The sequence below is a fragment of the Mangifera indica genome, chromosome 2, assembly GCF_011075055.1.
Source record: "Mangifera indica cultivar Alphonso chromosome 2, CATAS_Mindica_2.1, whole genome shotgun sequence".
Taxonomy (NCBI): domain Eukaryota; kingdom Viridiplantae; phylum Streptophyta; class Magnoliopsida; order Sapindales; family Anacardiaceae; genus Mangifera; species Mangifera indica.
Window position 1 is genome coordinate 19,524,228 of NC_058138.1, and position 25,183 is coordinate 19,549,410.

Here is a 25,183-nt window from a genome sequence, read left to right on the forward strand (position 1 = left end):
TTGAAATAGAAAGTAAATTGATTGGACTGGTATTTTTTCAGGAATATTCTTCTTCGTTTTAATTTTTTATTAATAAATACATTTAAAATATAAATAATTTTGATTATTTAGATAACTATTAATTATATGATTATGTTGTGGTTATATTGAAATATATAATATATTAAATCAAATTAAAATACCATACCCAACAATTAACTAAAATTTGGACTTAGATCTAGATTGAGACACAATTCAGAGATAAACGGTTGTGATTTATTTTAAATAGGGCCCTCAGCCAAATCGTCCGCAAAAAACTATTTGTGGACGTGCTTTCACAAGATGTATCACTACATTCACAAACATAAACAAAGAACAACTACGCCGCTTTAAACACGACAAACTCAGTGAGTATCGCGCCAACTCAGAGAAAATCCGTTCCGGAGACTTCATAAGCTGCGCTTTCTCGTTAGCTGAAATTATTATTAAATGGACTTAAGTTAAATGCTATAAAAAAAAATGGCGGGAAGAATTTTCAGTTTTGATTTGACTACCTAGAATAGTAAACATAGTTATGTATGTGATGCTACATGTTTTAAGAAAAATAAAATACTTTAATCAAAAGTTAAACTTAAAAAGTATAGAGAGTTATTATTATTTCTATAATTGCCCTCATATTATAAAAATATTACATAATTGTTTTATCGAGAATAATATCAAATAGTTTATAGCCTTGGTTTTAATAGCTTCAATAGTTTCATTACATTTACAATATTTTGCTTTTTTTTTTTTTTTTTTCAGGAGAGAATTGGTAATTTATTTGTGATCCCTAACACAGTTTTCTTCAAGTGCAAGTTATTATATGAAATCAAAAGGACATGCCCAACGTCACTTTTGACTGTCTTTATTTGTTTATCTTTTTAATGGGTACGGTATGACTCATATCTATTTTTTTATTTAATAATTTATGATATTATAAAGGCCAAATTAATATATGTTAAAGATAGAAAGCCAACACTTATTTGTGGGTGGTTAAACTAATGAGCCAATTAATATTATTTATTTTTTCATAAGTTTAGAAAATAATAAATTTTTTATAGATTAAATGTTAAAGTATTCTATTTTTTCTTATAGATTTTTTTCCCTTTTCTTTTTCTGGTGTATCAACGGTTGGTTTTCTTTCCTCTCTCTCTTTTTCCTTTTTTCCGATGACTTCTCTGTATTTTTATCACTTCTTCTAATGACAAAAACATCGTATTTGTCATCAAAAGAACATTCGGTGATGAAAATGAAGAGAAATTGTCAGAAAAAGGGAAAAAAGAGGGGAGAGAGAGAAAAACAACAGCTAATGATAAAGTTAGAACAATGAAAGAGAAAAAAAAAATCGTAAAGGAAAATATAATATTTTAAAATTTAATTATGAGATAAAATTATTAGTTTTTTAAATTTAAAAAGAAAATTGAATAATATTTTATTATTTTTAATATTAAATAACTATTTTATCTCTAAAATTATAAATAAATATTTAAATTTTCTATACTTAACTAATATTGATTTAGAAATGCATCAAACTTTGGGTCGAAATAAGTGCTTTGGCCTATTATACATTATCTAATAAACTATATATATTTATTTAACGGGTACATTTGTCATTTGAAATTAAACTTCAACAATATGCTCTAAGTATGGTAGGCGAGAATGAGAATAAGGGCCTTGGAAGGATGCAGTGTGGATATTCACCAAGCTTATAACTTCTTGGGTATAATATTTAAATAATGAACTTGTTCCATTGGGTCAAACGTGACAATGTGCATGGCCTAACTTTATATACATAGCAACATAAAGAAATCTTAGAAATTATATTTTATTGCTACATAACTTAACTTATACTTTTTAAAACATTTTAATAGTAGAATAAAGTTAAAATTTAAAATATATTTGCATAAAAAGTGGGGCAAATAATGTTACCACTTTTAAAACAAAAAGGGTAGAATTATCAGTTTTCACCCAGAGTTTGGTGTAAATCAAAATTTTAATTTATTAACTATTAAAAATTTAAATATTACTCATATGTTAAATTTTTTTATTATTATTAAAGGTAAAATTGTTATTTAACAAAAATATTAAAAAAATTAAAAATTTATTTATTTTCACCATTTAAATTTAAAAACTAACAAATTTCTCTCATCTGAAGTTTGAAAAATTTTATTTCCCCTAGAGTTTTTCTATTACACTGTCGGTGGTCATAAATGGTGACATTCTCCCTCTCTTTTAGTTTTTCTCTCAGTCGTGTATAATTTGCAACCATTATTAGTCGATAAAGATAAATAATTTGTCTCCAAATGAAAACACATCTTTGTTTGCCACTTTCTTGAATCAATGATGGTAAAAAATAGAACAAGAAAAAGAGAAAAAGTGGTCATTGTCGCTATCGGACACTAACAATGGTGATTGAAAAAAGTCTAAGGAAAAATATTTATTTTTTAAATTTTAGATATAAAGTATTTATTAGAATTTTAAATCTAAAAAAGATTTGATAAATTTTTAAATATTTTATTAAATAATAATTTTATTCATAATAATAATAATAATAATAAATACGTGAGACGTTAGTCCACACAAAACCTTGTGGGAAATAGTCATTTACCCACCAAAAAAATTTGAAGCTTATTGTTTTGTACCTTAGCCTAAAAATTAAAGCTAAAAGGGCGAGTAAAAGAATCTGGCGGGAAGAAACGCGCCACTACTTACTGAAATGACAGCATCATCCTCTTCTATTTTAATTTCCAAACTGCCCCACCATTCCTATTCAGAACCACCGCGCGTGAATTGCACCGTTGCCTACGGTAGCAACCACCAGTTCTCGGGGATCTTCTCTAACACTACTGAGTTTCAGAATCCTCCTGATAACAAAAAGCATTGATTATCTCACTGTTTTTGTCAAGTTAGGCTTAGGGTTAGGGTTGGGATTTTATTTATCAAATGGCAACCAAGGTTTCCGATGAACTCTTATCAACCGTCCGAGCGATCGTCGGATCAGAATACTCTGACATGGACATAATCAGAGCCCTACACATGGCTAATCTTAATCCCACTGGTGCCATTAACATCATTTTCGACACTCCCAATTTTAAAACCCCTGAAATCAAAGTTACACCTGCCAACCCAAAAGTGATCGTCGGCAAAGAGCAGGAGAGCAGGCCATTGAGTGAAAACGGGAATGCTAGATTTGTTTGTGGGGTGAATGGAGCAGGAGATGGTGTTATTGATTTGAGTATGGACGAAGAGCGAAAAGAGTCTACTAGGAAAGGAAGTGAGTGGTTGTTTGTGGGGTGGAGTTACGTATCAGGGATGTCGACGTGTAAGGGGAGGAAGTTGAAGTGTGGCGATGAAGTGGAGTTTTCGTTTCCATTGAGGAATTCATCTTTGCCGAATAAGAGTTTTGGGAGAGCAAGGCAATCAATGGTAGCTTGTTCGGAGATTGTGAGGTTTTCAACAAAGAGTGGCGGAGAGGTAATTTAGTGAATTGTTTTGAGTAAAGTGTAAGCTCCTACATATCAACTTAAAATTTTGGATTAGAGTAACCTAAATGTTATTAGACTTTGTATTTGTATATGTCTATTTTATCATTTAAAGAATGGTTTGTTTTAACTGGTTGTGTCAAACCAAGTCCTGTGTCATGAATTGGGTAGCTTTTAACTTCTTTTGATGTGAAATGATTACAGATTCAGTTAAATGATGGGTTATTGAGATTTTCCCTAACAGTGTTTTAACAAAATGTTTGGTGTATGTGCTTATGAACTGAGGTGATTGTGAGCAACATGGATTCAGATATGCCACTCCTTTGATGTTAATATAGTAAAGTTTCTGGTTTTAGTGTTTTTTTCTGAGTTTTGATTTGATTTTATGGTTTTTTGGTTATGAACTGTATAATTTGTGAAATCATGATGGTGTGGCTTGTGGCAGATTGGTCGAATACCGAACGAGTGGGCTCGATGTTTGTTACCGCTGGTGAGGGATAAGAAGGTTATGATTGAGGGTTGTTGTAAGCATGCTCCTGATGTCTTGAGCATAATGGATACTATTGTTTTGTCATTAAGGTAAGCCTCTTGTGAGGAATTACCATTTTTATAAAACCAGTCATTTTGTTTTGGTTAGTTGTTTTCTTGTCACATTATTGATAAAATTAGCAAGCCATTTGGTATATTTGATATGTTTTGTGCTGTTTCTTGGTATATGATTTTCTTAGTATATATTTTGAATAAGCTTTGACTTCCTTCAGAGTCTATATCAATAATTCCATGTTTCGTAAGCACATCCAAGCCTCACTCGACACTGGAAGCAATTATAGTGAGGATTCCGTTATTCATCCTATTCCAAATTTGTTCCGGTTGCTTGGCATGACTCCTTTTATGAAGGTGAAGATTCACAGTTCTGATATCTGATCCTTTTGACTGATTTTTTTTGTTTGCTTTGATTTTGCAGTATCCTTATATGTCATATATAATTTATTAGTCCTAATGCCACTGGCCTTTGTTTGGCAACTTGAAGCTTATAACTGTGTTTCACTTGTTTGGAACTTCTAATGAACTGTTTGTTCATCATTCTTTCTTTTTAGGCAGAATTTACTCCCAGTGATTTGTATACAAGGAAGAGACCTTTGGAATCAAAGGTAAATAAAACATCTCGTCCTCATAAAATCATGTTTCTTTTATGCTTTTAAAGCTTAATTTTGCCTTAACAGGTTCTTTCTGGTATTCCTCCCTCATTATTACAAGTCAACAAGTTTAAGAATCAGTCTCGAAATGAAAATGAAATTGAAAGTGAGGAGTCAATTTCAGACGCTGATCTTGACAACATTGTTGGTGTTGGAAACAGCTCTGAGTTAGAGGTATTATCATGTCCAAGAATGCTATATTACTTGACTTGCAAATGTTTATGACAGGCACAATCACTTGGAACATTTTCTTATGTAGGAGTTGGATCCCCCTAGTACTCTTCTGTGTGAACTTCGCCCCTACCAGAAGCAAGCCCTTTATTGGATGGCACATCGGGAGAAGGGGCAATCAATGGATGAGGCAGCAAGAACCCTTCACCCATGTTGGGAGGCATATCGTCTAGCAGATGAGTATGTATTATGTTTTTTTTTTTTTTATTTGATAATTTCTAATACCTATTATAAGATTGGATTTGTATTGAGTTTTTGTGTTGATAGGAGGGAGCCGGTGGTCTATTTGAATTCATTTTCTGGCGATGCTACCACAGAATTTCCAAGCACACTTCAAATGTCCAGAGGAGGGGTATGCTTTTAAACAGCGACACAATTGAAAGTGAAATACCTATTTATTGTTGCAATAAGCTACATTGGATTGACTTGATTATTCGTTTGAAGATTCTGGCAGATGCTATGGGCCTTGGCAAGACCATTATGACCTTAGCTCTCATCCTCACTCAAGCAGAAAGAGGTACATCATCAGGTAGTCCGTCTTCAAGTCAGCATGCTGGTGAGCCTATTGAAGGTGTTGATATTTCAGATAAATCGATGAATCTCCCAAAGAAGGAACCAAAAATTTCAGTCTTGGATAAGCTGGTGAAGAAAAATAATACACTTCCACGAGGTGGCACTCTGATTATATGTCCTATGACCCTTTTAGGCCAGTGGAAGGTATCTGTTTTTCCATTTAGGTTATGCACTTCCTAGTGTTGCATATTTATATCACCTTCGTGCTTGGTAGTTAATACATGTATGATTATAAAAAGGTGTTAACCTTTCTACTGCTGGATAGATTTGCTCTTTATGTGGTTGGAATCTGAGTATTCTCTGTATTTCCAGGCAGAGATCGAAACTCATGCAGAACCAGGGTCTCTGTCTTTGTATGTTCATTATGGACCAGGTAGACAGAAGGATGCCAATATTTTAGTCGAGAGTGACGTTGTTATTACTACCTATGGAATACTTACATCAGAATATTCTTTGGAGGTAGGTTGAAAAACTCTGTTTTTGTATAGGGGGTTCTTTCTCAGAGGATTTAATCATACTTTTTAAAACAAGATAAATCCAATTCTTAATTTGCATTTCTTGTTTACAATGTAGAATATTGAAAACAATGGAGGGCTTCACTCTGTTCAGTGGTTTAGGGTTGTTCTCGATGAGGCACATATCATTAAATCAAGTAAAAGCCAAATTTCCATCGCTGCTGCTGCTCTTGTTGCTGATTGTCGCTGGTGTCTCACGGGCACTCCGATCCAGGTGTCAATTTTGGTTTCCAAATCTAACCATCTGGTGTTGTTGATAATTGTTTTTTTATTACTTCTTTATGGACGTTTCTTTTTCTCTTATTTTAAGTAAGATAGTTAGCAAACTAATGGTGAGTTTGTGTAGTGTCAGTCTTTTGTTTACTCAATATATCTTAAATTAAGGAAGAGGATTGTTTGATTATTCAATGATGGTTTATGCTCCTATTGCTGAAGTCTTTTTCATGTCCTGGGTTCTGACACACAGACTTCATGAAACTGCTAAGTGAACACTCTGTTAACCTTTATCTTCTATTTAAGGTTAGGTAGTATAAATTAGTCAAACATTCCTTTGGTTCATCTATAATCTGATTAGTTGTATTATGTAATATGGATTTAGCGTTGGCCGATTAGACACTTAAATAGATGTTTACCTGATAAGTCTGTGCCTTCCATTTTTTGGATTGGATCTCTGAGTAACTGCATAACAATCTGTAATTTTGTATAATGTTGTATTTCTTTCTGTCTCTTGCTTGAAGCATCTTTATATATATTTTTTTTGTGCATTATGCACTATCTGATGTACCATTATAGATGATTTTGAGATTACTTGCATCATAGCTAATGTTTTTGTAGAATGAGCTAGCTATTGTAAAGATTGAACTAATTCTGGGGATGTACTTTTTCTTCATGGGCCCTGGGTTCATGAAACTTGGGTTTTTGGAGATGGATAATCCTTTGCATAGCTGAAAATTATTATGATTATTTTGTTATTATTTCTGTTTATCTTTTATCATATGCATGTGCTCTGTAGTCAAGTTGGATTTTGGACTTTTGGATTAATTTGTTGTCAAATCTTTGCATAGATTTTTATAAAAAGTTGAGTCCTTGCTCCAGAATTCATTTCAGTATTGACAGAGTGCATCTATGTTCTAGATTGTGATTACATGAGTTGCATCTCATATTCTTTGACTTAATGCATTTTCTTTTATATTGTTACTTATTTCTAATGTTACTGTTGCAGAACAACCTTGCAGACATATACAGCCTTCTTCGATTTTTGAGGCTGGAACCATGGGGAACTTGGGCATGGTAAGTTCTAATTCCCTTTTGAAACATATTTCTCGTTATCTCTGGGTTTCCCACTGTTGGCTTGCAGAAACAACAACATTTTACTGGTTTCTGAAAGGTACTCATTGTATACATTTTTGTGCCATGTTCAATTTATTTCATTGTAGCTGGCTTCCAAAGCAATTAGGTTTGTGGAGGAATTTTTTTGTAGATGATAAAGAAAATGTATTCTTTTACAAAATTTGTAGAGGCAAATTAAACTAAGATTAATGGTCATATTTATGGAAAGTTTTAAATGAGTTATTCTTGTTTGACTGTTGAACTTTGATTTATCTGCATGTGATGATTTGAATCTAGAACATCCAGACTGCAGCAAAGGAAAAGAATTAAATATTTCATATACAGAATTATATATCTTTTGGTTGCATGTGAAATTTTGCTGCCAAAAGACGGGGATTTCCTATTATGCAAACTCAAGGATATGCGTTTTGGATAATATTAGAGAAATAAAGGAATACTCAAGATTAACTATTAATCCTAATTTTTTTTTCTCTTGTACATACGCATATAAAAGCAGGTGATGAGGTCATAGAACTGGATTACATAACACATCTATGCATATTGTGCTTGAGCCATGTGTGCATTCTAAGTTTGGCAGATTTTATTTTATTTTTCTAATACATTATACGATTGAGTTGTTGTTACCTGGCTGAGATATTTTCATGCTATTTTTATAATATAGGTGGTACAAACTTGTCCAAAAACCATTTGAAGAAGGTGATGAGAGAGGGCTAAAGTTGGTCCAATCCATTCTAAAGCCAATCATGTTAAGGAGAACAAAGTCTAGCACTGATAGATTTGGCAGGTGCATGCAACAGTTAGATGCTCTATAAATTATCCCATCTTAGCTTTTTGTAAACTGTGCCTAAACTTTTTGATTGTTACAGGCCTATTTTAGTTCTCCCTCCTGCTGATATTCAGGTTATATACTGTGAGCTCACAGATGCTGAAAAAGACTTCTATGAGGCCCTTTTTAAGAGATCCAAGGTATTTTCTGTTCATGATTGCATTAATATTGTAATATCTGATCAAGTTACATCTATGTTGTTTCATACATATATTATGGGGATTTTACAGGTAAAGTTTGATAAGTTTGTTGAGCAAGGACGGGTTCTTCATAATTATGCTTCAATATTGGAGTTACTTTTGCGTCTTCGCCAATGTTGTGATCATCCATTTCTTGTGATGAGGTATAGAACTTAACCTACTTGTAGTTTAATTGATTAAGTAGTCCAGAAAGGATTCTTGAACAGGCAAAGTTTAGATGCATTCATGTATCGATTCTTATAGTTGGTAATATATACTCTGGGTATTTTTTCAAGAGGTTGTGATCTATCATCTCCTTGCTTACCAGTATAAAGCTGAATTAATAACAAAATTGATGAAAAGCTTATAGTTCTTCAGCCAAAAGTGGCTGCTCTCAAACCCAAACCCTAATATTTTTCTTCTCCTCTTATTTTCAAATTCAAAGCATATATTTATAAAAGAAATGAGTCATTGGATTGGGGACAAGTGTCCCAATCCTAACATTTCCCTCCCCTTCAAAATCATCTTGTCCTCAAGATGAGTTTTTTTTTTTTAATTTTCCTTTTCTGTTTTTTTTTTTTCAGTTGTCTCTTCCTATCCAAGGCAGTTTCCCGCCCACTGTTTTTCCTTTTTTTTTTTTTTTTTAAAATTTTTTTTTTTTTTTATGCAGCTGTCTCCTTTTTTTTTAATATATAAATTTTTTCCTCTCTCCTCTGCTTCTTCACTTTTCTTTTCTTCTTTCCAACGCCCACTTTTCTTCTTTTTCCCTTCCCAATAAACCTACACACTGCCTCTGCCTTTTTTTTTTTTTTTTTTTCTCTCTCTCTCCTTTCTCTTTCCTTCTTCTTTCCTTCTCCTTGTCTTTTTCTTTTCTTCTTTCTTCTCCTTCGTTCTTCTTCCTTCTGTCTTCTGTTTTTTTTTTCTTTTTCGCTTCCGTCGGCGTTTCGTTTTCTTCTCCTTCTTCTTCTTCTTCTTCTTCTATTTTCGTTCTCCTCTTTTTTTCTCTTTTCTTCCTTCTGTCGCCTGACTTCTCTGTTAATTCCATATCGGTCTGTCTTGCGAAATCAACAGGAAATTTGCAGTTGCTTTAACAGCTCCGGTGAAGGCGAAAAAAGAGCTTCGGTTTGTAAGCAGGAAAGAGAGCAACAGATTCTGGGCATTCATGTGGAGCAGATTCTCGAACAAGAGCAGGGGATTCTTTTGTCCGAACACCGGATTCCCTGTGATGATTTTTCTTCAAGTTAGCCTCATGAACATTTTCCGGCGACTCTTCACTTTTCTGATCATCATCTGTCTTCTCCGTTGGATCGAACGCGCTCTGATACCATTTGTTAGGAACCCACATTTATTTAATCAAAACACAAAATACATAATAACTAAAATATTTCATTACTAAAAACATTACAAGATAAACCGAATAATTCGAGGAATTCGGGACCTCCCATTTTCCGGTCATTCGAGACGCCGGAGATCTCCCATTTTCCGGCCATTAGAGGCGCCAGAGACCTCCCTAAATCAGCCAAAAGTGGCTGCTCTCAAACCCAAACCCTAATATTTTTCTTCTCTTATTTTCAAATTCAAAGCATATATTTATAAAAGAAATGAGTCATTGGATTGGGGACAAGTGTCCCAATCCTAACATTCTTTCTATAATATTGGAGTGCCAACTGAGTAATTACAATGTGCCAAAATTGCACAGGAATTCTGCTTAGAGAATGCCTAAATTTTTTACATAAATCTGAGAATGAAATTCACAAACGTTAACATTTTTTTTCATGCTTCCTGTTTTCTTCTTGAGACTAGTTGCATTTGCATTTTCTAATTTTTCCCTGTTTTGTTGTTTTTTGAAGTGATAAAATGTTTTTGTCACTGTTATCTCATCCTTTTTTACTATGAAGGTAAGCATATCTTTGGTTTATAATTTGTGAATTAATGCATCCAGCCGAGGTGATACGCAAGAATATGCAGATCTGAATAAGCTAGCTAAGCGTTTCCTGAAAGGGAGCCATAATGAACTAGAAGGGGAAGCCAAAGAAATGCCTTCACGGGCATATGTACAGGAGGTTGTGGAGGAGCTACGCAAGGGGGGAGATGGAGAATGTCCAATATGTCTGGAAGCATTTGAAGATGCAGTATTGACTCCGTGTGCCCACCGTTTATGCCGTGAATGTCTCCTGTCAAGTTGGAGAACTCCTACTTCTGGATTATGTCCTGTTTGCAGGTACGATCTGGTAGCTTCAAGTATTTTAACTTTTATCATGTAGCCTTTCTTTCCTTCGCCATATTCCTTTAGTTTGTACTGGTTGGAGTTTTTTTATATCAAAATTTTCTGGTCAGCGTTCTCAGATATTATGTTTTCACCTTATTTCAGGAAAGTCATCAATAGACAAGATCTTATTACAGCCCCGACTGATAGTCGTTTCACGGTTGATGTTGAGAAGAATTGGGTGGAATCATCTAAAATTGTTGTTCTTTTGCAAGAACTTGAAAATCTTTGCAAATCAGGCTCCAAGAGCATTATATTTAGCCAGTGGACTGCCTTTTTGGACCTCTTGCAGATTCCTCTTTCTCGGTACTACATTTAGCTGCCTAAAAGCTTTAGACTATATCCAGTTGGACAGGCATAGCAAACTAGCCATTGATTATAATCTCTTTTACACAATTTGGCTCATTCACTATTTAGAGAGCAATCTGGCTGGCCATTTATTAATTTCTCATTGCTGGATAGTCTTAAACAAATGATTCATCACATGCACTTGAATATGCGATTAATTATGTTGTTAATCTTCATGAAGTTGATATTGGAAATGATGATTGTTTAGGATATAAACTATCATAGATCTTTTTGCATGCTTTTGTACTAGTGTTTTCCTGTACTGTTCTGGTTGAATGACTTGTCTTGGTTATGCTTTATCATAGAAGTCTCAGTGATTCTATTTGGTAATGAATATTGACTATATCTCATTTTCTGCACAGGAACAAAATTACATTTCTTCGTTTGGATGGAACTCTTAATCAGCGGCAACGTGAAAAAGTGTTAAAACAGTTCTCAGAAGATAGCAACATCCTGGTCTGTAATTATTTCCCTCTTTTGTAGGTTGGGGCCGATAACTCTTCTTGTAGATGGTCTAGTCAATCATTTTGGTATGGTGGTTGTTTCAGGTGTTGCTGATGTCACTAAAGGCTGGTGGGGTTGGAATAAATCTAACAGCAGCTTCCAATGCTTTTGTCTTGGTATGGACAGATCGGATATAACCATTTTAAAGTTTTTTGACTTGTGTCTGGTACCTGTAAGCCTTGACACTTTGTTTTTTTATTTGATGTCAGGAAATTTTAGTTTTGGGCTTTGACTGCAGTAAGTGGGTGTTAGATAGATTCTATTTTTTAGGGATTCGTTTCGAGAGAAATGAGGTGATGCTTAATCAACTTATGTGATGTGAGAACAAATAAAAAAAATGATGAGCTTTAGGCTGGGAAGTATCAGGATACTTCTAAATTTGCACCAAAGAATGAAATATTCCGTAGTCATGATCTGTTAAATGGTCTAAATTCTAAACCTTAAACCCTAAATTCTAAATCCTAAATCCTAAAAACCCTAAAACCCTTTTAGAACTTGGGATCTGTTTCCTCTCAAGTTTTTAAACAATTGACCTACCTTAATTCATAATACGGCTAGACTTGTTTATTGATCCCGTGCTGTGACACATCTCTCCATCTTTTTCCTTTTTTTTTCCCTCTGCCTATTCAATATGCTTTGGAAATGGTTGAATGGGTCAATATGTTTGATGAATCAACTTTCATGTTTCGCCAGGATCCGTGGTGGAATCCAGCCGTGGAGGAGCAAGCTGTCATGCGCATTCATCGTATTGGACAAAAAAACAGGGTGGTGATTAAACGGTTCATTGTGAAGGTACATTTTGTTCCCTAGCAACTAAGTCTATATTTTCTGATGATGAAGCTTGCACTTTTTGAAAAAGTAGAAGTTGTTAAATTGATATCAGGGAACGGTTGAAGAAAGAATGGAAGCAGTGCAAGCACGTAAGCAGCGGATGATTGCAGGTGCCTTGACCGATCAAGAAGTTAGAAGTGCCCGCATTGAGGAACTTAAGATGCTTTTTACTTGAACTTCTTCAAAAATGGGGAAATTTTGTTGAGATCACTTGTCATGGGGTAGTCTCTCTTGTTATCCTCTTGTGCTCTTTTATCAAGAATTTTGGAAATCAGCCAACCTGGAAACTAGCATTCCACCTCAAAAAAAGATTGGTTAAGAGATTATTTTAAGCTATGCAGTTTTTCTGGTCCATCGGTCATGTGGGCTGCTGAGGGTAGGCAGAAATAGGCAGATTGGGTGAGATTCCATTGTTGGAAACGCTGTAAATTTTGGTGCACAGTACTTGTAATTATGTCATTATTATTGGTATGAATAGAGGATTAATAGCATATTCTGGTGTCAACCATTGAAATTTGTAATCCAAAGTATTGGTATTTTGCTTGTATTAAATACTGTATCAATTCAATCGGTCACCCCAAAACTATTCCGCAAAAAAATAGAGAAGCTGAAAAGGTAAGCAAAAGACTTTCAAGTTGCTGCTTTCACAACAAATCTTGTTTCAATGGAGTAACATGTTATTTAAAATTTGTATTTTAATTTTGAAACAAATGGCAAAATAATTGTAAGTTAATTTAACCATTGAGTGAACCAGAATGAATGTGAAATCAATTTTGAGTTAAGGGCTTTATAAAATTTTCACTAGCATTTTTAGGGGTGCAACGTAGAACAGAAAAGCTACAGGGCACAAGAGGATAACTTCGGTCTGACCACAAAGTGGACCAGTCCGGCCCTTTTATCGGATTAACTTCGGTCTGGTTCCGAAAACATTGATTGAAGGTACTGCGAATTATGAGATTACGGTTGAGGATGGGCGGCGGTTGGCGAAGGAGTATAGTCAGGAGGCATAGGGCGAGGAGGCTGCGAGTCGACCCTTTGGAGGTTGAAGAAGGCGGCAATTGAGGCATTGCCGAATGGGTTGAATGAGGTGGCTTTGGCGCCGGATTTGACGCTGTTTCAGGAGAAAAAAAACCAACATTGATCCTAACTTCAGCAAAAAAGAACAGGTCCCCTTTGCTGCTGCCACACCTTCGGCCGGTTAACACGGGGCTTTGAGATTACAAACAGCAGCAGGCAGTTCAGTGGCCAAGTTTCAATATTAACAGCGTCTTCTCCAATCTGCAGCTTTAGGCCAAAATGGCATTATTGATATGGAAGCTCTCAATTTATTGAATACGATTCCTCCTGTGCATCGCAACCTCTCTCAACCACTCCGCTAATAGCAGAGGGTATTTTCGTCAGTTTGCACTCTATTGGTTAAAAAATTTAGTCCTGGATACTTGATTATTTTTGTACATTCTCCATAGTTATTTTAAGGCCAAACGACTATTTCCCACCCAAGGTATGCTACAATCTCAAGTTTCCACCCTTTAACTATGGAAACACCAAACACCCACCCATGACCGGTTAAATTTAACGAAACTCTAACCCTTGAAAATTTAATCTCATTTTTCCTCATAAAAGTTTAAAAATTAACATTTTTTTCCTAAGCTAAGTTTGAAAAGATCGCATTTCCCCCCTAGGGTTTAGTTTTCAAACCCTTTCACTTTCTCCGACGCCATCGCTGACCGTCTCTCCCTCTCGACGGCCCCCCTCAACTCTACTCCAACCCATCCGGCGCAGAGAGACGTCGTCTGGAAAGAGAAATCATTTTCCCAGACGAAGACGACGAGTACTAGAAAGACGAAGAACTTTATCTTCGACGGCTTCTCCGACGTCGATCAGATGTCCAAATGAGAGGAAAGAGATCGCTGGAAGGAGATGATGCTTCGGGAGGGAGAGATCATCTGCAATGGAGTCAGAGATGTCGCCAGAGATTTTAAAACGAAACCCTAGAGTAAAACTATGATTTTTTAAAACTTAGACTGGAGGAAAATTTTAGTTTTTAAAGTTTAGAGGGGCAAAAATAGATTCTATTTTAGTTTATTTTTAATATTATAGAAAAAATAATGATTTTGCTCTTACCACCGTTAATTTTAACTGTTTATGGGTGGATGTTTGGTGTTTCCATAATTAAAGGGTGGAAATTGAGATTGCAGCATACCGGTGGGATAAAGTCGTTTGGCCTTATTTTAATCAATAAACTTTTTCTCTCATTGCCCTACCTGCTCCCCTTTTCTTTTTCGTTTCCCCTTGGAATCACTGAATCGAGTCAGAAATTTATTGTTGTGACTAGGCGGTATGAGTTCAGAATCACAATCTGGTCCTCCTAAGCAAAGGCTATCGTGTTCCAAGCGTTTCGACGCTCTTTGGTTCTGCTATTCACCCGTCCATCAGATGCAGCAGTATTATCGCCTGGGATTTCTTGATAACTGTTATTCAAAATGGAGTGCTCTTTACGACTGTTTAATGCTCAAAACCAAACCCGCTTCTGAAGTTGAGGTAATCAATGATTTCCCTTCTTCCATCCCCATTTCAATGTACTATAAAATAATTCTCTATATATTTTTTGTGGCCCTTGTTCGTCTTCTACCTAATAAGCAATTTACTTTGGATCCATTCTTCTTATACTCTATGTATATTACATCACTCCTTTTAGGGTCTATTTAATCTCCACGGAAAATTTTGCTTCCAAATCTATGTACTTTTTTTTGGAATTAATTTATTATTGCAACCAATTCACGTTGTATCTTGCTTGTCATTTGCTTTATTCAATATTCAAACTGAGCATCAGTGATTTTTTATTTTTATTTTTATATATTTTGGGTGTTCATTATAAGATCTAAACTCTTTACAATTGTTGAGATATCTTTATTGTTACTTGTATTATTGTGAGTTAAAGATTATGCATTTTCAATGTGGTGTTGTTAGAGAACTTCAACAGGGACTTCAATTAGGTAAATCTATCTCTTTTTTTGTTGATAATGAATACTTCGGTTCCAATTTATTGTTAAAAAAAGCACTCCAATAACTACTTTGATGAAACTACAATTTTGCTCAATTCATCCTCTTCCATTAGTGAAAACAGTTACCGGAGGACTCTTTTTATTTTCTATTTTCACCCTCTTCTTCATCCCTTCTCAATCTGACTTCGGTCAGTTTCCTAGAGGTCATATATGACCTCTGACAACGCTGATGTCTCTCTTGCCGTTGTCGATAACCCTGCCTTGTTTCCCTCTTTTCGCTATGATCGTGTCTCTTTTGACAACTACCTCCCTCTTGTCAATGGCCAGTTTAACTATTTTTGCATTGGCCGGCGATTGAAAAATCTTTTCAGGGGTTAAAGTGATAAAATTTTAAGTTGGTTAGGTTTTTATATTTTTGGGGGTATAAGTATTACAAATTTTAAATAATAAAGACATACTGGTGATGGTTATTTATGTTAAATGTTAAGGGTGGTTTTATAATTTCAACAAAAGGGCAAATCAGTTATTTCCAAAAAGACAAACCGAATTTTCAATCTTAAAGTATGAAAAATTATAGTTTCATTAAAGTTCAGGTGGGAAATAGTTCTTTGGCCAAAAAAAATAATTTTTGTTTTGGTTTCTTTTTAGCAGCTTTCTGGAATTGTTTGTGCTTGATATTGATGCATGATACTGGAGTATTGCTGTTGATGAAATGTGGTGTTTCCGGTAATAATAAACTGATTATCACAATTCACAAACCTTTTTCAAAATGGGAAATTGTCAAATTCAATCCTTCCATGGATAATATCCTGCTGTTTCCTCATTTATCACATTGTGTTTGCCTCTGCTAAAATCTTTCTTCAAATCAAAGCTGCTTTTATTCCATGACTTTACTATTAACATGTAATCTTTGACTCAAATTATGATTTTCCATCAGCTAGTTTTATTATTATTATTATTATTTTATTTTGGCTGTGCCCTGCAAATAACAAAAACATGGCCTCTGTTTGCAGAAAATTCTGGAAACTCGTGAGAAGGAGAAGCCTCACATCTGGACATTTCGGACACCCGAAGAAGCTGCATCTCACTGGGAAAATCTGTTTGGACATTTAGATGAAAAGGAATGAAGAATTTTTATAACCCCTCACTGCTTCAGATTTTGTGTTGCTGCTTATAATTCAAAGAATATGTGATGATATTGTTTATCAAATCCAACAACTGATTGATTATTGAAGGTCAATGTTACAGAAAACCAAGTACAGTTGAAGCTAAAAATGTTGCTCTATCATCTTCATCCATTTCCTTTGAATCTGTGGATGTGTTCAGCTGCAAAAGCCAGGTTTTTCAAAGGGTCATTCTATATGGTAACCTTATACCTATTGCTATAGGGATTATTGTTGTCAACTCAAATTTATATGAAATAAATGCTTAAAATCCCCAACAAAATTGAAATCTGATCTCTTTTAAATAATTTTCATCAGCTTTTGAGTAGTTTTCCAACGGGAAAAATTGCACCAAAGATTAGTAAATCATTTCTTGTCATGTTTAATAACTTATACTGTAGAAATTTAAATATTTTGATGTAGATTTATGACGCCTAAGATTTTGAATTTATCGAATTTAAACTATTGATTAATAGCTTGAATTTGTTGTTTGTTAATGAACTTGTGTTAGAATAGATGCAAAGTCAATTAAAAATGAAATCATATTAGAAAATTCAAGATTGATGGTGATTCAATTACCATGTGTGTTTCACACTCACCACATGAATCGCACGGGGGTAGGAAGTGTTAAAGATGAAAATAAAATTTGTGATATTTCAAACCAAATGGGTCACTAACTGTAGACAAGTCAAGAGGCCTTGATCATTTATTTTGACATGACCCCTGGAAGTAACTCGCTATCGAAGAGGGTCATGTTTAGGCCTGGAAATCAAGTCTATAGAGTTGTAAAAATTTTGAAAAAAGATAATTATTTCATATAAAAAAGACAATTTTTATTTCCCTTAGTATGTTTTGATTGATAATATGATGCGTTGAGTCAAGGTTAGCCTCGACCCAACACAATCTGGTCTGATCCATTAACATGTTTACATAGGTATCGCATGAGACGGGGGAGAGGGGCTTAAAATGAGATTTTAGTATATGAATGGTGTTTCGCAATGAACTGCATGAGACGTGTGTCAAGAATTTTTTTGATAATTAATTTAATTATAGTTAAATTAAAATAATTAAATTCCCTAAATTTTGTTTGAAGTTAATACAATACAAGATTTGATTCTTAGTTTTTGAAAAATAATATCATATAATTACAAGTAAAAAGAAGATAAACATGAAAAAAAAATCATATCTTTTTTTATATATATTTAAAAAGTTCACGTTTTTTTCACTTATTCAAAATACAATGCACCTACAATTTAATTTAGAATTTTATTTTTCTAATTAGCCATATTTTAATCACTTTCTATAATAAAATATCTAACGGTTGTCACAGTTAAATAATTAAGTTTCTTTCCCAATATTACATTAAAGTTTCCTTTATTAAAATTCAAAATCAACTTTAATTACTATATTAAGAATTTTAAATAAATCCTTCTTTTCTAGAATTATAATATTTATATTTCCCTTTTTTTTTAATTTTAATTATTTTTTATATTAAAGTAATTTCAGAATAAATTTTCGAATAAAATTCTACAATGGACAAAGTCAACTTGTTTTAAAATAAAATGTGTTGATAAATTTAGATAGTACGGCAAGTACAAAATCAAATCTTAGATTAGATGTTTTAAAATTATATTCAAATCATATACCAAATATCACATAAAAAATAAAATCTTTTTTATATTTATTTTTTCATTAAAAAAATATACATAGAAACAAATTTATTATGAAATAAAAGGAATTAAATATATATTTTTCCGTTATTACATGCAAAGCAGAAGATTGAACGATATCAGACACCGAACAAATTTTCCTTTCTGGCTCCTTTCGTGGTTCACTGTTTCTCCACAACTCTTCAACTTCTTCTCTTCTTTTACTCTTTGAATAAGCTAAAACAAACTCCTTTATATTTATATAAATATTATCTGTTTTCTTTTTCTTTGATAAGGGTTTAGATTTTGTGTGTTCATGGAGGAAAATAACAAAACTGCCGCCATAGTTTCTGATGAGTCTCCGGTTGTCAACTGTGGAAGTGTTTTAACTTTGAGTTGTGGTGGGGGATCAGCTGGTAGTGATGACACTGAAACTAGAATGAAAAGAAAGAGAGGTAGACCGAGAAAACATGATCCTGCACACATGGAATCACATCCTCTGGCCCTTGTTTCTTCTAGCTTTTCGCCGAATTCTTCAACCAAACGGCGAAGAGGCCGCCCCAAAGGCTCTGGAAAGCTTCAGGTTTTGGCTTCCCTTGGTAAGTTTTTTCTATTTAAAAATTTGTTTGGCTTATTTATTTTTTTATTTATTTTGTTTCAAATTTCTGATGATAGGATTCTACATGAGCCTTTTATATATTTTTAGTACTTTTAATTTGAGGCTTAATGTTAAATACCTTGGTTTTAATACTGAGTAGAACTCAAGCCAGGTGGAAATTGCTTCCCTTTATGTTTCGTTTTGAAGATGAGTTTGAGTTTATTCCGAGTTGTTTTCTCATGCTTACGTTTGAAACTTCAACTTTTGTAGGTGGTTACTTTGCAGAAACGGCTGGAGGAAACTTTTCCCCTCATGTTCTGACTGTAGGAACAGGGGAGGTTGAAGGAATTTGCCTAGTCTTTCTGTATTTTATTTTTATGCAAAAATTGGGATACTTGAAGTAATTCTATATCTGGTTTGACCTGCAGGATATTGTTGGTAAGATGATGCCCCTTTTACAAAGGCTTCCACGAGCTGCACTTTGTATTCTTTCTGCTGTTGGCATGGTCTCTAAAGGCGTTATACGCCAGCCTGGTTCTCCTAATGGTGTGTTGAGTTTTGAGGTATGATTTTGACTAGCAGCATACTTTTTTCTTCATTTATTTACTTTTATTTCTTTGCAAGTTTTCAAGGCTTCTTTGTGGAATACTATGCTTGCCATTGACATACGAATTTCAAACTTATATTCGTACAATTCTGTATGCTTCTAAGACATTAAGCATTTAAAATTCCTTGAACGTTTCCTCCTTCACGCAGGGTTCCTTTGAAATTCTGTCTCTATCTGGATCATTTAGTTATGGTGAAGGGGACATTAACCTTCCAGCAAAGGGCTTGTTAACCATTTCATTGGCTAAACCTGATGGGCAAGTTTTTGGTGGTGTTGTTAATGGCTCTCTTATTGCAGATTGCCCTATACAAGTACGTCTTGCTCTTCTGTGTTTTTCGAACTCGAGTTCTTTTACATAATACCCTTAGAAATTTTGTATCTCTGAGAGATCTTGGACTGAGATGACATGGAAGATGCTAGTTTCATAATTAGATGGCGCCCTGTTTATAGCAAATTGAAGAGAAAGCTCTTACTTGAGAACAGAAACTAGTTTTAATCATCTTATACATATAAAGTTTGTTTGGTGACAAATTCTTAGATGACTCTTGAGTTAATTGACTGGCTGATTTTGGATACCTTGTGATTTATCAGCTTATTGTTGCCACTTTCAAGAAAAATATAGCCAAGCAGATTAAAAGAAGGTATTCTTCTGACTCTTCCACCACTGCGAGTAGGCTTGGAGATTCAAAGATGGCTGGATTTCTCATGAATAATTCTAGATTGACAGATGACAACGAGAACCCCAGTACACCAACAACTGCACTCTTGGAATTAGCCCGTGGAGGAGTAGATACTGTAACTGCTGAAAACCAGCACTCAAGTCCGGCTTCTCCCCAAATAGCCAATGAAAACGCCTTGCAGGTTTGACGCAACCATATAAAATTAAAAGACATCTCTGGATATTTTCATTGCTGAATATCAGAATTTTTTTCAGTCTTGTTAACTGCATAACGTTGGTGAAAATTTTATGCAGCCCATATCAGACAAAGGGACATCTCCAGATAGTGTTATTATTAAGAACCAAAGCTCTAGTCCAGCGCCTTTGCACAATATTAATGAAAACACATTGCAGGCTATGCAGCACAAATCAGATCCAGAGACATCTCTAAATATTACTACTGCTGAAAACAAAAATCCGAGTCCAACTTCTCTGCACAATGTTGCTGACAGTGCCTTGCAGGATTTGCAGCCCATATCAGAGAGAGGGACATCTCTAGACAGTGTCATTGTTGAGAAACCAGTCACAAATCCTGCTTCTCCACATAACGTCGGTGAAAATCCTTTGCAGATTTCGCAATCTTTGTCAGACCAGGCTACATTGCCAGATATGACTACTCATGAAAACCAAAACATGAGTCCTCTGCAAAATGGTGGTGAGAATGCTTTGGAGATTCAGCAGTCCATATCATATAAAAAGACATCCCCAATTACTAACATTGTTGAAAATGAAACTGAGAGTCCAATTTCTCCTCACAATATTGGTGATAACACCGTGCTTTCTCAGAAGTCTCCACACCCTGGTAACAACCGGGAAGACCAAAACTCAAATCCTGCTTGTCAACAGAATGGTGGTGTTGGTGAGAATATGTTGCGGATTTGGCGGCCCATATTTGACCAAAGATTATCTCCAGAAATCAATTAGCGTAGACAAGTAGAGTTGTCTTTCTCCCCTTCTCCAATATACTGCAAAAAACTACTGATTTATTTTTGTTGTCCACATTAATACCGGTTAAAACTTACAGGAAACGACATATGCAGTTTGCATATGAGGGGTTTTGGATTTCACCAATGACTTCTTTGCTAATAAAATGAATTCCTTATATTAGTGTAATAGTGTTTCAGAATTTGTACTTCAATGGTTCACATTATTAGTATAAAAAAATCTTTCTATGTTTCTCTCCTCTTACACCTCCGGCCCCAAAAATTTCCATTCAATGTCAGATATCTTTACCTCAAGTTTATTGATTAAGCTTAATGGTTCTGATATATCTATCCTTCTAGCTTTACCGTTTTGGTAAACATTTCGTTGGATCAGGCATTGAGCAACTTGCTCGATAGGATTTGTGGCTTCTTTTGACTGATTTATCAAAGACTCATTAAAAATCTCAGGGAAAGTTGTTAATATCTACCAGCCTGCTGGAAGATTGTTCTGTCATTGGTGAAATGAGAAGGGCTACTAAACTCATGGTAACCTGACAGGGCTGCCATTGAAGAAATTTTATATTATAGTGTCACATATCTGTAGAATAGCTGGCTTCCAATGCCAATAGAAGGCCAGACTGGGGTGATTATAAATTAGCACATAATTTACAAGTTCTTGCATCATCAAGGCCTGATTGTCTAACTGCTGCAGTGGCTGCTACTACTCCTAATGTTGAGAAAACTCAGCAATGTTGATGTCTGGAAGTGAGAAAAAAATGGTATTTACCGGTATAATATAACGAATAATAAAAAATATATTTATAAAAAAATGTTCTAAAAATTTGTATACAGAAAAAATATAGAACGTGTATATACAGGTTTATTACCATACATCGTTAATAATATGTTTATAAAAATACAACAATATCATAATAATTTTAGTATTTTTCATGAATCTCCTATTAAAAATCGATATAATAATTCAAATATATAATATTTAATTAATTATTAAAGCTAATATAACATAATATATAATCATAATTCTTTATACAATAAATAATGTACCAATCAATTAGAAAAAGTTAACAAATTAATCAGTTTGGATTTCAAACTTCAAATCAGAGTAAATCTTTGTACATGTCACAAGGGAGGAAAATGTAAAATTAGGAAAGAGAATTAAAAAAGAAATGTTATTAGTTTTTTTTTAAATGACAGTGATATTTTAGTAAATAATTGAAAATAAAAAGGATAATTTTGTACTTTAAATTTTGTCAAAAATTCAAAAATACACGTTTAATATGTTTTTGATTCAAAAATTCTTTTAAACGTGTTTAATACGCGAATAATATAGGGATACGAATTATACGTGTATTTACTAACTAGAGTTGATGTTTAAGCAAAGTGTAGAGCTTCCTTTTGATGGCTTGAATATCGAGTTAAGTATAACTCCTATGGTTGTTGATATAATAACAGATAATAAGCGAGAGATGACCCTAGGGACAACATTGCTCAGAGACAAACTCTTTGCTCTATGGACCTGCAAAGGTATGCTCAAGCACTCCATTTGTTACCTGCAAATAAACCTGTAAAACCAGTATGCTTACATGAACATTCCTATCTTCCATTGAGAGAGCTGAAGATTGAGTTTAGATAAATGTTGCTAAGAATGAGGCCTTCAGACTGCTTGCCAAAGGCCAAATAACCAGATACGGCGGTGCAATCATTGCCTGAAATTATATGCACTTATAATAAATATCAATTTGATTCATCCCAAGGAATTATTGTATTTATTAAAATTTTAAAAAAGGTTTATATCATCAACTGGTGGTGGCTGATAGTAGTCATCTTGACATCTGTATTCTTATAAAGCAGAAGGCTGTACCCTCAGGTGAAATCATAAATCAGCAAAAAACATAAAAGTTTTGGCATCAATGCCTATTTGTCTAACAGCTGCAATTACTGCTATAGCAGATAACATTGAGAAAACTACTGCAATTATGCTATTTAACCAGAAAGTGGGGCTAAATTTTGACAGTTTAAATGTTGAGTTAAAGAAAAACATTGGCAGGACAAAGTCCAGAGGGATGAAACCAAAAGCCCCAATCAAGGAATTGAGGTCCCCAAAGAATGGAAGCATTGCTGCTAAAGTTGTGGCTATGACAATCATCACTGATCGGAGCATCACTCTCGGAATAACATTGCGAACAGAGAATTGATTGCTTGTTGGATCAGAGAATATGTGCTCCACAGCTTCATTTGTGGGCTGCAAGTACACCTGCCCAAAGCAAAGTACTAGTAAATCATTGGAACCTGGAATTTCTCTGAAGAGTGAAGTGGGAGATAAATATGTTTTCATACCAATGCAACAGCTGATAGTTGGAGACAAATAAATATTGTGGTCATAAGAATAAACCACTCTGGCAATAGAGGCTTATCATCCTCAAAGAAGTTGCTTAGGACGAGACTGTCTGCTCCATTGCCAAATGCCCAATAGCCAGAGATGGCGACACTGAAAAAAGTCACTGTAACTACCGCATAACATATACATAGCCCCTTGAACATTTTGCCCTTCACTGGTGGAGCTAATGTTGCCTATAAGCAAAAAATCTGTGTAAGGGCCAGACTGATTACTAAAATTATCAGCAAAGCTTTGTCATAATTGTTGCACAAATTAACCTGAATTTCTGGAATTATTCCATTTCCATATGTCGTAGCAATGATGGCTGAGGCATTGAAGAATCCGAAAATAAGACTTACAGTATCACCACTTAGTGAATAGTCTTTTTTTGGTGCCTTGGATGAATTTCCTAGAAAAAAGCAATCCAAATTTCAAAAAGATTTCATCAATGAACCAGGATCAATGTAGTTGTTATTCACTGTCAGTGATTCTGGTAAGACTTTCAGAAATATTACCGATGTAAATAGAACCGGCAGTGATGCAAGCACTATATGCGAGACACAGAAGCAGAGATATCAAGTTGATGTATCTCAGTGAGTGAAAAGATGGCATTTGAGCTAAAATCAGCATGAAGCACCCAAAAATGATGATGAATTCATAAAGCTTCATAGTTCCATCAGTAGTTGACAGCAAGTATATTGTCTGCAAACGTTGATACAAGTAAAGCACATATTTTAGTCATTCTGACAGGAGTCAGAAATCAAAATACTAGAGAAAAATTAAACTGAGCATTACCTTCAAGCATTGTCCTCCAAGAAGAGCACTGCCGATAACAGCACCATAACAGACAATGAACTGAATTGGTGCCACATAGTACCAGCCCCATTTAGGCCCTGCCAAAAATCCAGTGAATCAAAATTGGCAGCCTTGCAGCATGTAACTAGTGTCAAATATGCTCCAGTCCCATCAAATATTGATCTCCTTAACATTTTTATCATGGTTTATAATTTTTTTCAACTTCAAAAGAGATATTTCAATTAGGATCTAGTTAGTTTATGAATAGCAATATGACTACTACGATGCTGAGCTTGATGTAAAATTTGACCTCAAAAAGTTTCTTACCCAAGGTATGAATAGCCATGTCTCTGAACCGAAGGTAGCGATGACCCAACTGAGCATGGTGTTCAAGAACTATGGACGTCAAGTTGTAGGAGTAGAAAGTGACAAGAGCTCCAATGACCAAACAAAAAACCCCGGCTAACCATCCGAGAGAAGCCAAGGCATATGGAAGGCTTAGTAGAGAAGGAGCAACGATGGAAGTTGTCAAATGGTAACCACAGTGCAGCCATGATCCTGTACTCATTGGTCATTCAATTCAAACCCAGCTTTGGATTTTCCTTTTTCTCTTTATAAACATTATGACAGAATAAAAATAGAGACAAAAAGATGTTGATTGTATGCTGATATGAAGACTTAACACAAGAAAGAAAGCAGAAAAGATCTATCACGAAGCTTCAAGTGTGTTTATATATAGCACTTACCTTTAGATTTAAGAACAAAAAGAGCACCAGCATCGAGGTTCTTTACAATTCCATCCTCTTCTTCATGAATTGGCAACAGCCTACGATTACCAATGCCTTGCTCTTGTTCTCTTTCAAGAAGAGGAGTGGAAAGTATCATACCTGAGGTTTGTGTTCAATTAAGAAAAACAAACATATCTCCCCTATACTTGGAGAAGATGAGGACACAAGTACAAGAATATAATAATGTCCTGGAAAATAGGCTGCACTTATAGGTTTAAAT

General features: G+C 34.5%; 4 protein-coding genes across 6 annotated transcripts; 3 read left to right on the forward strand and 1 right to left on the reverse strand.

Moving 5' to 3' along the window:
- The first annotated feature begins 2,673 nt into the window (after positions 1–2,673).
- Positions 2,674–12,871, forward strand: LOC123208877 (DNA repair protein RAD5A). Of its 2 annotated transcripts, XM_044626495.1 has the most exons (21): positions 2,674–3,492; positions 3,946–4,079; positions 4,262–4,397; positions 4,598–4,651; positions 4,724–4,870; positions 4,956–5,107; positions 5,195–5,279; positions 5,372–5,444; positions 5,514–5,644; positions 5,813–5,959; positions 6,074–6,229; positions 7,238–7,305; positions 8,027–8,149; positions 8,232–8,331; positions 8,422–8,534; positions 10,313–10,591; positions 10,742–10,942; positions 11,347–11,440; positions 11,533–11,604; positions 12,182–12,280; positions 12,372–12,871. In XM_044626495.1, exons 1-21 carry the CDS (start codon positions 2,962–2,964, stop codon positions 12,492–12,494), a joined length of 3,018 nt encoding a protein of 1,005 aa, XP_044482430.1. In that variant the 5' UTR covers positions 2,674–2,961; the 3' UTR covers positions 12,495–12,871. The 2 variants fall into 2 exon arrangements, with proteins under 2 accessions (XP_044482430.1, XP_044482429.1); XM_044626494.1 differs by having other exon boundaries at positions 5,372–5,644.
- Positions 12,872–14,548: 1,677 nt separating this feature from the next.
- Positions 14,549–16,622, forward strand: LOC123204044. Its single transcript, XM_044620587.1, has 2 exons — positions 14,549–14,860; positions 16,338–16,622. Exons 1-2 carry the CDS (start codon positions 14,660–14,662, stop codon positions 16,449–16,451), a joined length of 315 nt encoding a protein of 104 aa, XP_044476522.1. The 5' UTR covers positions 14,549–14,659; the 3' UTR covers positions 16,452–16,622.
- Positions 16,623–18,233: 1,611 nt separating this feature from the next.
- On the forward strand, positions 18,234–21,166 carry LOC123201726 (AT-hook motif nuclear-localized protein 11-like). Of its 2 annotated transcripts, XM_044617295.1 has the most exons (7): positions 18,234–18,735; positions 19,005–19,072; positions 19,163–19,297; positions 19,491–19,652; positions 19,933–19,982; positions 20,061–20,202; positions 20,315–21,166. In XM_044617295.1, exons 1-7 carry the CDS (start codon positions 18,453–18,455, stop codon positions 20,981–20,983), a joined length of 1,509 nt encoding a protein of 502 aa, XP_044473230.1. In that variant the 5' UTR covers positions 18,234–18,452; the 3' UTR covers positions 20,984–21,166. The 2 variants fall into 2 exon arrangements, with proteins under 2 accessions (XP_044473230.1, XP_044473225.1); XM_044617290.1 differs by having other exon boundaries at positions 18,235–18,735; positions 19,933–20,202.
- Positions 21,167–22,820: 1,654 nt separating this feature from the next.
- LOC123207244 (GABA transporter 1-like) lies at positions 22,821–25,164 on the reverse strand. The gene is made up of 7 exons (XM_044624595.1): positions 24,922–25,164; positions 24,503–24,733; positions 24,176–24,273; positions 23,896–24,082; positions 23,659–23,789; positions 23,341–23,574; positions 22,821–23,257 (listed from the first exon to the last, which is right to left on the reverse strand). Exons 1-7 carry the CDS (start codon positions 25,058–25,060, stop codon positions 22,877–22,879), a joined length of 1,401 nt encoding a protein of 466 aa, XP_044480530.1. The 5' UTR covers positions 25,061–25,164; the 3' UTR covers positions 22,821–22,876.
- Between the last annotated feature and the right edge of the window lie 19 nt (positions 25,165–25,183).